The sequence below is a fragment of the Letharia columbiana genome (genome assembly GCF_014066305.1).
Source record: "Letharia columbiana isolate WasteWater2 chromosome Unknown Sc0000061_s0, whole genome shotgun sequence".
NCBI lineage: Eukaryota > Fungi > Ascomycota > Lecanoromycetes > Lecanorales > Parmeliaceae > Letharia > Letharia columbiana.
In genome coordinates this window covers 232,158-243,405 of record NW_023501105.1, presented here as the reverse complement: position 1 = coordinate 243,405, position 11,248 = coordinate 232,158, and the positions used below count along the sequence as shown (strand labels likewise).

At 50.5% G+C, this 11,248-nt stretch overlaps 5 protein-coding genes across 5 annotated transcripts; 4 read left to right on the top strand and 1 right to left on the bottom strand.

The window, feature by feature from the left end:
- Positions 1–89: 89 nt before the first annotated feature.
- HO173_011378 (uncharacterized protein) lies at positions 90–990 on the top strand (the record flags this gene model as incomplete). The annotated part of the gene is made up of 6 exons (XM_037313258.1): positions 90–96; positions 151–329; positions 387–429; positions 489–659; positions 711–733; positions 832–990. The coding sequence occupies 6 exons, from the start codon at positions 90–92 to the stop codon at positions 988–990; spliced, it is 582 nt and encodes a 193-aa protein (XP_037159923.1).
- Positions 991–1,318: 328 nt separating this feature from the next.
- Positions 1,319–2,867, top strand: HO173_011377 (uncharacterized protein; the record flags this gene model as incomplete). The annotated part of the gene is made up of 7 exons (XM_037313257.1): positions 1,319–1,459; positions 1,566–1,575; positions 1,627–1,713; positions 1,780–1,947; positions 1,997–2,058; positions 2,118–2,217; positions 2,269–2,867. The coding sequence occupies 7 exons, from the start codon at positions 1,319–1,321 to the stop codon at positions 2,865–2,867; spliced, it is 1,167 nt and encodes a 388-aa protein (XP_037159922.1).
- Positions 2,868–3,231: 364 nt separating this feature from the next.
- HO173_011376 (uncharacterized protein) lies at positions 3,232–4,247 on the bottom strand (the record flags this gene model as incomplete). Its single annotated transcript, XM_037313256.1, has 2 exons — positions 3,232–4,011; positions 4,098–4,247. 2 exons carry the CDS (start codon positions 4,245–4,247, stop codon positions 3,232–3,234), a joined length of 930 nt encoding a protein of 309 aa, XP_037159921.1.
- Positions 4,248–4,393: 146 nt separating this feature from the next.
- HO173_011375 (uncharacterized protein) lies at positions 4,394–5,503 on the top strand (the record flags this gene model as incomplete). Its single annotated transcript, XM_037313255.1, has 1 exon — positions 4,394–5,503. The coding sequence occupies one exon, from the start codon at positions 4,394–4,396 to the stop codon at positions 5,501–5,503; it is 1,110 nt and encodes a 369-aa protein (XP_037159920.1).
- Positions 5,504–6,439: 936 nt separating this feature from the next.
- Positions 6,440–10,646, top strand: HO173_011374 (uncharacterized protein; the record flags this gene model as incomplete). Its single annotated transcript, XM_037313254.1, has 2 exons — positions 6,440–9,290; positions 9,364–10,646. 2 exons carry the CDS (start codon positions 6,440–6,442, stop codon positions 10,644–10,646), a joined length of 4,134 nt encoding a protein of 1,377 aa, XP_037159919.1.
- Positions 10,647–11,248: the final 602 nt, after the last annotated feature.

The window sequence follows — 11,248 nt, the reverse complement described above, 5'->3', positions numbered from 1 at the left end:
CTGTTGCTGATACTGTTGCTAATTCTACCTTTTTCCTCTCATACCTTAAACCTTTCATTTCATCTGCTCGTTGATAATTCGGCGCGAAGATGAAGGGTAAGTATTCTGAATAGGTTTCCTAGATCTTGTGCTAATTGCTAAATCGGTCAGCTGTTTTGCAACGAGTCGCATCGGCTTCGGTGACAGTCGATTCAAATTTGGTATCCTCGATTGGAAAGGGTGTACTGGTGTTTGCTGCAGTTGCTAAGGATGACACGCGCAAGGAAGTAGAGTCTATGGCGGCCAAAGTGCTGAAGCTGAAAATGTGGCCCGACGAAAGCGGCGGTACTGTATGCGTGCAAGACCACTCCTCCAGAGTATGGAAATGCTGACTCTCTCACACGAAGTGGAAGCAAAATGTACAGGACATCAAAGGGGAGGTCCTTTGCGGTACGTTAAAAGCAACTTCGTGGATATAGGCACCGACTTTTCAGGCTCAGTCCATACAGTATCCCAGTTCACCTTGCTGGCATCAACCAAGAAAGGGAATAAGCCGGACTTCCATGGTGCCGCAGGTGGTGAGGAAGCTAGAGAGCTGTATGATCAATTCTTTGCCAAAGTACAAGAGCTTTATGAGCCTGCAAAGGTGAAGAACGGCGTTTTCCAGGCCATGATGGAAGGTATTGCCCATACTACTCGTTCTGGTGCACTGCTTACCTGGTTTATGGTAGTGGATATACAGAATTCTGGCCCTGTAGGTTTAGATTACACCAGTCACGATGAAGTGGTATTCTGCTAGCTTCTTCTATCCGTTATTTGCTCATCAACCTCTGCTAATGATGCGGTTCTCAGGTCACTTTGGAGATTGATACCAATCCTCACAAAGGTCAAGATGGAAACAAGAAGCCTGGAAATGAGCAAGGGGAGCATCAGCAGAGCAGAGCTTCAGCTGATGAAGGGAAAAGCAAGGTCGCAGAGAGCTTTCAATTACCAGTTGAATTATTAGATTAAGAATTGCTGTCACCAAATGTCTTCACTCTGTAAATATTCACCCTAAATGTAGATACATGGTTCTCCAGTACTGCTCTCATGTTGTACTGACATGTTCTCACGGCTGAAAGGAGTGAATTTTTAGAACCTCATGGAAGAGCCCCACGTCAGTTGCGGCCCGCTGCCCCTCGTGCCTCAGATTCCAACAAACAGCGGATTTCACTCCGCGATTTGATGCATTGCTTCACCACCAAAATTGATACACACATTCATTGACAGTCATTTGAATATTGTTTGAGACGCGTTGCGGGCCCCTCTTTTTCTTAACACAAACCTACAAGCCGCCAAGATGGCATCGGAGAAGTCAAGTATGTGTCGGGCTCGCGTGACCTACAATACCGGTGCTGAATACAGCCAAACAGGTCGTAGCCGGGTCTTCTTTGACATAGAAATATCTCACGAGAAGAATGGGCGCGTTGTCTTCGAATTGGTATGTCCCAAGACCCTAAATCAGAGACGTATATGATTTCATGAGCATCCTTCATGTTGCAAGAGTTCTGGGGTCTGACTTTCTTTCTTCGCTGATGAATGAGTAGTATGATGATGGTTAGTGTTGGCCGGTTTATATCCAGGATCTTTTAGCCTGACCTTTTGTAGTTGTCCCCAAAACCACGGAGAATTTTCGATGTCTTTGCACCGGAGAAAAGGGCGAAGGAAAGTCTGGGAAGCCATTAAGCTACAAAGGTTCGTCGATACTATTCGATTACTTGACAGGCCTGCTATCTTTATTTTGTCTAAGACGTATTGTAGGTTCTGGCTTCCACCGTGTCATCAAAGGCTTTATGATTCAGGGAGGAGACTTTACGGCTGGCAATGGCACTGGCGGAGAGTCGATCTACGGCGAGAAGTTTGAAGACGAAAACTTCGAGCTGAAGCATTCAAAACCGTTCCTGCTCTCAATGGCAAATGCTGGACCGGGTAATCGTAACAGCAATTCCGACACAGGACGTTTTCTCATCATTAGTAGGGACAAACGGCTCTCAATTCTTCGTTACGACTGTACCAACGCCCCACCTTGATGGCAAGCATGTAAGTCATATCAGACAAGGCTACTAACACTTGAATATTCTTTGTTGACGGTTCGCAAGGTGGTGTTTGGAGAGGTCCTAGACAATAAAGGTCTCATACGGGAAATAGAGAACCTGGCAACACAGGCGGACAAGCCCACGAAAGATGTCACAATCGTTGGTGTGTTTCTACTCATCCTATCGCTAAATAGGCGCTGACTGGACGACGCAGATTGCGGTCAGTTATCTGGCGATGAGGCTATGAACGTTGGCAAGAAGGAACCTGATAGCACAGGCGACACGTACGAAGACTTTCCCCAAGACCAAGGCGAGGAGTACAAAGGCCCCGAGATTCTCAAGATTGCCACCGAACTAAAGGAGTTCGGCAACAAGGCCTTCAAAGCCAATGATCTGACTCTTGCTCTTGCAAAGTACCAGAAAGGCCTACGCTATCTGAACGAGTATCCAGAAGCTTTGCCTGAGGACCCCCCGGAGCTCTCCAAGGAATTAACGCACATCCGGTTCACCCTGCACTCGAACTCAGCCCTTCTTCAAATCAAGCTGAAGTCTTTTGAAGATGCCCAGAACAGCGCGGACAACGCTCTGGAGGTTGGAGAAGTCTCCAACCAGGATCGCGCCAAGGCATCCTACCGCAAAGCTCTCGCTCTCCTGGGGCTCAAGGACGACGAGGAGGCGGTGAAGAGCCTCGAGACAGCCCAAAAGCTGGCGCCAGGCGACGTGGCCATCAGTAAGGAGTTGGGCGCTGCGAAGAAGAAAGCTGCTGAGCATGCTAAGAAAGAAAAGGCGGCGTACAAAAAGTTCTTTGAGTAGAGGGAGCCTTGATTTTGCCTGCCAGATATCCACCAGAGCGCAAACGACAAAGCAATGCAGACGATCATTTGAAATGTTGTTGATACAGGTGATGCCATAGATCAGAATGAATATGTACACAGAAGCGCTCGCTTCAATAATGCAAAGATACACCTTGCTATGCACCTCTGATATACATATGTGCCCAGTCGCGACCATTAGGACAGCGCCTAGACATTGTAGCGTTCGATTTTGGTCCTCTCTCTTGTCGCGCAGCTTCTCCACACCCAGCGGCTCGATTATCTCTTTTACATTGTAAGATGTGCAATACCCCAAGGCTTCCACCGACGATTTAGATAAAACGCATCCAACTCCTGGCACACCCCTACAAATCCTTGCCCCACAACTCCCTCCTCTTGCCCCTATCCTCCCTCGCATACCTCCTTCTCCTACCCCACTTTTCCTGAATCTCTTCTATCATTCTTTGCTCCGCCGCCTTCTTCTCTGAAGGCGCCTCCGCAACCATACCCACGAAGAACTGACTGCACTCAAATTTCTCCGCCAACTTCGCCCGTGTCCACTTATACGGATCTTCACTTCTCAACCTTCTTATCTCCTCAATCTCCTTCTCCCGGAGGTGGTACTTCTTCTCGTACGGTTTATGCTTGTGGACGATTGGTGGTAATCGCTTATTAGGTTGGTCGTAGGGGTTGGCATGCTGATGGGATTGAGCGAGGAGGGTCCGGCGCGGGTCATTGACTGGGAGGAAGACTGGAGGAGTATGGTAGGGAGATGGAGCGGAGGACGGTGGATTGAAGACGATGTGGTCGTTGACTTGGGACGGAGGGATTGAGGAGGTGAATGATGGGTCGGGTTTCGTTCTGAGGCGTTTGGTTGTTCGGCGCGCGGAGGATTCGTTTCTTCGGGAAACATATGGTACCAAGCTTGAGAATGAAGGGAAGAGGAAGGAGAGATTGGAAGGTGGTCGTAGTGAGAGGGAAATAGGCATGTCGCTGCTGCGTTGTGACTCGTCGTCGAACAGAATGTCACTAGCAATTGATCTTTTCTCCTTGTCGGCTAAATGTCGGCCGGTATGGATCTTGCCGGTAGCGAGATTGAAGATCCCTGCCAACAGCGTCACCGTTTGGCAAAGGACGTGGCCAACCTTGTGAAACAACAAGTCTAGTTGTTCTTAGCTTATTGGAAGCATCTCAGGAGCACTCTCTCTTGACTCGAAGCAGGCTTTCTTACCTTTTTGGTTCTTGCAAAGTTATCAGACAGTTCGATCGACGGTTTTACAGATCGCACACGTTTCGCTAAGAAAGTGCATGTGGAGAGGAAGCCTTCAGGCCGCACAAGAAACTCAAAGCTGAAAGGTATGCCATTGCCATCTCCGGGCATTTTCTCGCTCCTTGAGATACGCGTTCAGAGTTTTTCCCCGGCCATTCATAGTGGCTCTATACTAAATCTCGATCAGGTCTTTTCTCCGGAAACCAGACCTCGTCCATCCATGCAATTGCAATAGGCCCTCGCGACCACTCGGCACAATGGCCGATAGACGGATCAGTCTAAGCAGGGACGCAGGTGATGATACTGGGTCGCGGACATCATCGGTACCGCTTTTGGGTGAAGGCTTGAATAACGCACCTGAGGCCGGTGCCGCCCCTGAGCTGGATGGGAAGACCGGGAAGCGGAGGTTCTGGGGCTTAGGCAGGAAGAAGGAAGACGATAAGACTAAGAGGACCAGGGAGATTGCTTCAACCAGTATCCCCCCTCCGACAGCTACAACAGCTCCTCCGAAGTCTATGCGTTCGGTGTCACCAATCGCGGGAGTTGGTGCGCCAATCACGCAGACGATCTCACATCCATACGGCGCGCCAGCGTCTCCATCGCGCAATCTCAATTCGTCGTCACCTGGGATACCATCGCCAGCTTCCTCACAAATATTCGAGCGCTCTGTCCAAGAAGATGGTCTCGCCTCCTCCGTTTCACCAGCCATACCAGCGCACATTACCACCGAGAATCACATCCCTCCTGTCTTAGATGCCTCTTCAGTGGCAATCACAGACGATCACCTGAATCCAGACAACGTAGAAATAATAATGCACTCAGCCCATCAGCCTGCTGCAGTAACGGTAACAGGAGCTGGAACAAGCGAAGCCACGGGAGCTTCTTGGCAGGAGGACCTTGTCGCCCATCCAGACCAAGACGATGCCGCGTCAAATTACGGCGCATTGGATTCGAACGACGTCCATCGGCTCAGCTTCATATCATTTGCTGATGTTGTGCACGCCGAACATGTGGATCACTCTGGTGGTGTTGCGCCCACCATTTCTAGTCCTCTCGCTGCTGCTCGCAACCGCTCACCGTCCCCCGTGCGCTCTCCACTGTCATCTCAAGGTCTAGGCGGCTCGCCAGTAGCAAGTGGGTCCGACTCTTCTCGTGGTCTGGAGACTTCTCCCAGTCGAGGGGGGCATGGACTCGGCAGCACGTACTCCGGCCACAGTCCGCCAACAGGAGGAGAACTGACGATTGAGACCATGAGGCAAGCGTTGAGGAAGACTGGAAGTGGTGACTTAAGTGGTGCAAGGGGCGCACCAATGAGTGCTGTGGGTGGAGATGCAGGGGTTGGCGAACATCCTTTCAAGGATGTATGAAAGAAACGGCGATATTATTGGATTGTGTGGGATCATGCCCTGGGAGCGAAGCTTAAGGGTCGGCCTGTAGATTTGGCGGAGAGGCTATGGGTCCCAATAACGATCTATGTTTACATTTGCTGTACCTCGACTACCCTTTTCCAGCAGCGAGTATTTACTTCAATCTTGAATTATGATGACTACATGTAAGGATCAGCTGCCCTTATCTCGATAATTCAATACCCGACTCGATGATGAGACGTTGACCAGCTGTCTCACGACCAAGGCAGTAAAGCCTACTTATTAGGTAGAGCTGAGTAGGTAGGTAGATTTAGTTTTTAAGGCCTTTCGGCGGGAGGCTACTGGCTTCAGCCGTTAAATACCTCTGTACCTACCCTACTGGTGTACCTTGAGTAAAGTTTGAAGAGTGGGACCCTTTTCCTGAGGCTACTCGGTCCTATCTCGGCGGCCCTCCACTACACCTACATCTTTTACATTCATTGCGCCTGAGACATTTGTGCGTCTCGCCAAAACTACCCATTTCCAGCACCGCTTTGACCGATGTGATTCTTCTTGAAGCTTGGTGCGGCGCTTTAGGGGAATATGATTGCATGATTCCCACCAAAGCTCTATATAAAGATATCTCAATCTCATCCGCGAGCCTTGTTTGTCCTCACATCGACAACACCGCAGGCATCCCACCCGTCTCCGGACCCTATGCTACTGCCTCAGGCGACCAAAGACCTTACGTCCGATGTCATCGCGGCAGTCCCTCATGTTCGCTGCCTTTCGGCCGCACAATTCCGCCTCATCGCACGGGTGCCCTTATGCGCGATAAAACAATCTTTCAGCCCCGTGAAGCATATGAAAGCCTGCTCTGGAGACCCCAGTAATGACATAGACAGTAATAGAGTGCAAAATTAGGAGGCCATAGCGACTGAGAAGGCAGGACATACAATGGAGGAGAGGGCCGAGAATAGAAGGCGCGGTGGTAGCAAGCGCAATTCGGGCATATTCGGGCAAGAGCAGACCGGACCACCCTCAATACAACGGCGCACAAGCAAAAAAGCCTCCTCCAGAGACAGACAAGGACAGATATATTCCGATGAGTTTAAGGAAACGGTCGCGCGAGCTACTACTCCAGACCCAGGTCAAATACATCATTCTGGGACTCCTCTTCCAACGTTGGCCTTCTCATCTTCGAGAAGCGATTCACCACAAATTCCTCGGAGCCCATATCCTGCTTCCCACGCACCTACTCCCAAAGTACGTCCTCAGGTACCGAGCCATTCTAGAAATGGCAGCAAGGAATCTACTAGCTCAAGACCGAGAACCCGGACTCTAGAGGAGCGTTACAGGGACATATCTCCTACGTCTATGGTATCAAAAGGCCGACGACGCGTCGGCTCGCTACAGTCACCTGGTCTCCATGAAGGTGTCAAGGATTCGTCTATCGGCTTCCCTTCAATCATCCCTTCTCCACCGTTGGAAGAGCCACGGATACGGCATCGGGCCCTTAAACCAGTGCTGCGGCCACTATCACCCATTAGGAACCCAATCGCTGCCAAGCCGGGTACACCGTTGTCCTCTTCTTCTACGGATGCCAAAAAGATACTGCAGCTCATGAAGACCACATGCGGAAGGATGCATGGTATTCTCTCATTTCGAACTTCAGCCACGAGCACATGGGCCTCTGGATACTGTGCTATCAACGTAGCAACAGGTAGCTTAATATACCAGGCCAAAGGCAAGGTGTCTGAGAACAAAACCTTGATCCCTGACCTCCGAGGATGTCAAGTTCGGACTCTGTATGACGCTGATTCACGGTCCACTTTTCTCGATGTAGCTACCCGGAGCACTAGTATAGGTATCCACTTACGTCCGCATGTGCCTGAGACTTTTGACTCATGGCTAGCTGCACTACTATGTTGGCAGCCCATTCGACCCAAGGGTGTCCGAGGCAAAATGACGAAGCCACAAGAAGCACACATCGCTGAACGTAAGCTTGGGGACAGCAAAAGGCGTTCTGGCAACTTCTCGACCAAAGATGCGTCCATCATCAAAGTGGGTAAAATGCTGATGTGGGACAAGGAAGATCGGGCAGGCATCTCTTCGCCACCGCCTTTGCACAGAAGAGCATCGACCTACAAGCAACTAAAGGCAATGTCAAGCAATTGGCGGAAGGTCTCGTGTACACTACAAGAGAATGGGCACTTCAAGGTGATCTCGGAATCAGACTCGACTCTGATGGCTTTTATTCCGCTCTCTGCGCTCTCAAGGTGCGCTATCCAACGACTAGATCCATCAGTACTGGACGATGAGTTCTCGCTCGCCATTTACCCTCAGTATGCATCAACAACCACCACTTTACCCACTATGCAGACAGTCTATCTGTCGATGGAGTCTCGTGTTCTCTTTGAGGTTTGGCTTGTATTACTCAGAGCCTTCACTGTTCCAGAACTTTACGGTCCTGAGACAATACCCTTGGAGACCCCCTCCGACTCACTAGACACTGCGATGGTAACACCTAAAACCACAAATTCTGACATGTTTCGTGTCGAGAGACTGCTATCATTACGGATTATAGAAGCCAAGTTGCATTCTAGTCGGGACAATTTCTCGCATGGCCCGATTTCACAACCGGGACAGCGGCCGTCAAGCAAAATGGGAATGGTCTCTGGCAACTACTATGCCGAAGTCCAACTGGATACGGAGTTGAGGGGCCGGACAGCCGTGAGGCCCGAGACAGGTAACCCGTTCTGGAGGGAGGATTTCGAGTTTGTCGATCTGCCTCCTGTCCTTTCAAATGCGTCCATAGAAGTCAAAACTCGCAATCCAGGTCAAAAGGACTGGACTCTGGCCCACGCTCCCATCGACCTCGAGCGTGGCGACATCAACCCGCATTCCATTGATGGCGATATCGAGGTTTCACCCTTGGATATGACATACGGGAGACTGGACCTCAGACTTGATGACCTTGAAAGGGCAACTGATACGGAGAAATGGTGGCCTATCGTCAATGAACAAGAGCAAGCTGTTGGTGATATACTCATGAAGGTTCGAATAGAAGAGTTGGTAGTACTTATGAGCCAAGACTACGGGCCCATGTTGGATTTGTTGTGCCACTTTTCAAACGGTTTGACAATTCAGATCGCTCAAATGGCCCACACTGAGCTACGACGAATATCGGAAATTCTCCTGAATATCTTTCAGGTCCCCTTGGAAGCCAGTAACTGGCTCAAATCGCTCGTCGAGGACGAGATTGACAGTATTCACAAAGAGACCCCGATGTCCAAGTTTCGCTTCGGACGACGCATTGCGTCGCACGATTCCTACGAATCAGGCGTCGAGCGTGAAGTGTTCCTTCGAGATCTGGGGAAGAACGCAACGGTGGAAGCCAACCTGCTTTTTAGAGGCAACTCTCTTCTCACCAAAGCCCTCGATCTACATATGCGCCGGCTTGGCAAAGAGTATCTGGAAGAGACTTTGTGCGAGAAAATGAGAGACATTGACGAAAGCGACCCCGAATGCGAGGTAGACCCGAATCGCGTGAAGAACCCAGAAGACTTGTCGCGCAACTGGCGGAACTTGATCGCTCTAACTGAGAACGTTTGGAAGTCCATAGCGGGTTCGGCAAACCGTTGCCCTCCTGAGATACGCCATATCATGCGGCACATCCGTGCCTGCGCTGAGGATCGTTACGGAGACTTCTCCCGAACTGTCAGCTACAGTAGCGTGTCAGGCTTTCTCTTTCTTCGCTTCTTCTGTCCGGCAGTGCTCAATCCCAAGCTGTTCGGCTTACTCAAAGGTCGGTTTCCCTTCCTGGTCCTTCACGAGAGGACTGATCCACTTCATATTGACCGTCACTAACATTGCATCAGATCACGCCCGCCCTCGTGCTCAACGTACCCTCACACTGATCACCAAGGCATTGCAGACCCTTGCCAACATGACTACCTTTGGTAGCAAAGAGCCTTGGATGGAGCAAATGAACGAGTTTCTGCATGCTCATCGTCCAGAGTTCAAGGACTTTGTGGACGAGATTTGCTCCATCAGTCCAGAGGCACGAACATCTGCTATTCCGCCTTCCTACGCTACGCCTATCACAATACTCAAGCGCTTGCCTGACACTAGTAAAGAGGGATTCCCAAGCCTTCCCTACTTGATTGATCAGGCTAGAGAATTTGCAGCGCTGATAGACGTTTGGTTAGACGCGCGGCGCGAGATAGACCCTAATACCCCAATGAGCGAAGAGCTGAGAAGATTCGATGACCTCTGCGAAGAGTCTCGTGAGAAGTCTAGACAATGTCTTACTCGCGCTGAACAAGCCGAGCGACCAAGTGGCACTCTCGAGCCGAAGTGGGAAGAGTTGGTGGAGCAGATGGAGCGGAAGGCGAGGTCTAGAGAAACGAACGAGCAAAGCTCACCCGACACACCAACTGTACCTGGTAGTAGCCATACGGTGAACAGCAGCACGTCAAGCCTAGCAGACAGCTACTTTCACCGGAATGCCGTTCCACGCAGCTCTCAAGGAGCTTCTAGGCTAGCATTTGTCTCGAGTTCGCCCCATTCTCCCAGATCCCCAGAGGATGAACCCCTTGACGAATTAGGCTCAGAGATGGACACACCTCCCGGTTCGTCCTCAAGCGTCTGGGATCCTGGCGTCGTCTCTGATTCGAACCTTCCTCCAAGGCCCTCGGAGATCGACGACATTGACGAAGAGGCGGAATTAGGCATATCTTCGACTGACATTGGCTCGAGCATCTACAGCCTGACCCCAACCTCTAAACGCACGAGCACAAGCGGTACCCCCAAGTCCATCCCACTCATCACACCAGCTTATGATAAAAGACATCCTGGGCCACGGAGCGCCTACAGTCTCCGCCGCTCCTCCGACAGGGCGGACATTTCGAAAATCGTTGGGCCAAGAGGTCCAGGGAGTGCTCACGGTTCGACAAAGAGTAGGCACAACGCGGCGCCTCTAGGCAGGAGTATCTATAGTCTCAATACATCTTCCACGAGTCAGCAGGCTATCGATCCTGTTGGGCCTCCCAAAAGTCCTGGTAGTAGAGATGGCAACATCTCGAGACTGAGATTGGATTTCGGGGGCGTCTTCAGGAAGAAAGGGAGAGATAAGGAGAGGGAGGAAGGGAGGAGTGATTGAGATGGAAGAGGTCGCCTGGCATCTCCAGCAACCAAGGGCAAGAAGGAGTGTGGAATGAGCTGAGGATGATCATGCGTGCGGATGATTGAATGAGTGTTACTGGGATTTAGTTTGGATGCTAGCGAGCGAGTTGTGGCATACTGCATGCATATGTAACGAGGTGTTATTGCATTGAGATGGGCCGTTGAAGCATCGATTTGAGACGACATGAGTCATAGTAGACACATATAATCCTCCTAAAATATAAAACTAACGAAAAATGTCGAAGGCAGATCATTTTTGGAATTCTCTTTCCTTTAGAAATTTCTTCGAGGTCTTGCTCTTGAGTCTGAGAATCATTAGCTTCTCAGTCCTCAAAGTGTAGGAAAGGGCTCTGTGGAGCGAGCTCTTGATGCGGCAACGAAACCACGACGCTGAACAAAGCTCGCTGTTCGGTGATTTGTGGATAATGGTGTCTAAACAACGACGTAGCCGACATGTAATTCAAAGGGTACAACTGTTGTGCTGCTTATTACTGTTTGCGCATGCTCAATCTTGCGTCCTTGTGAACCCTCAGGGTCCTCTAATTCGCGCCGCACCTGTTGCAAATTCATCGCTGAATG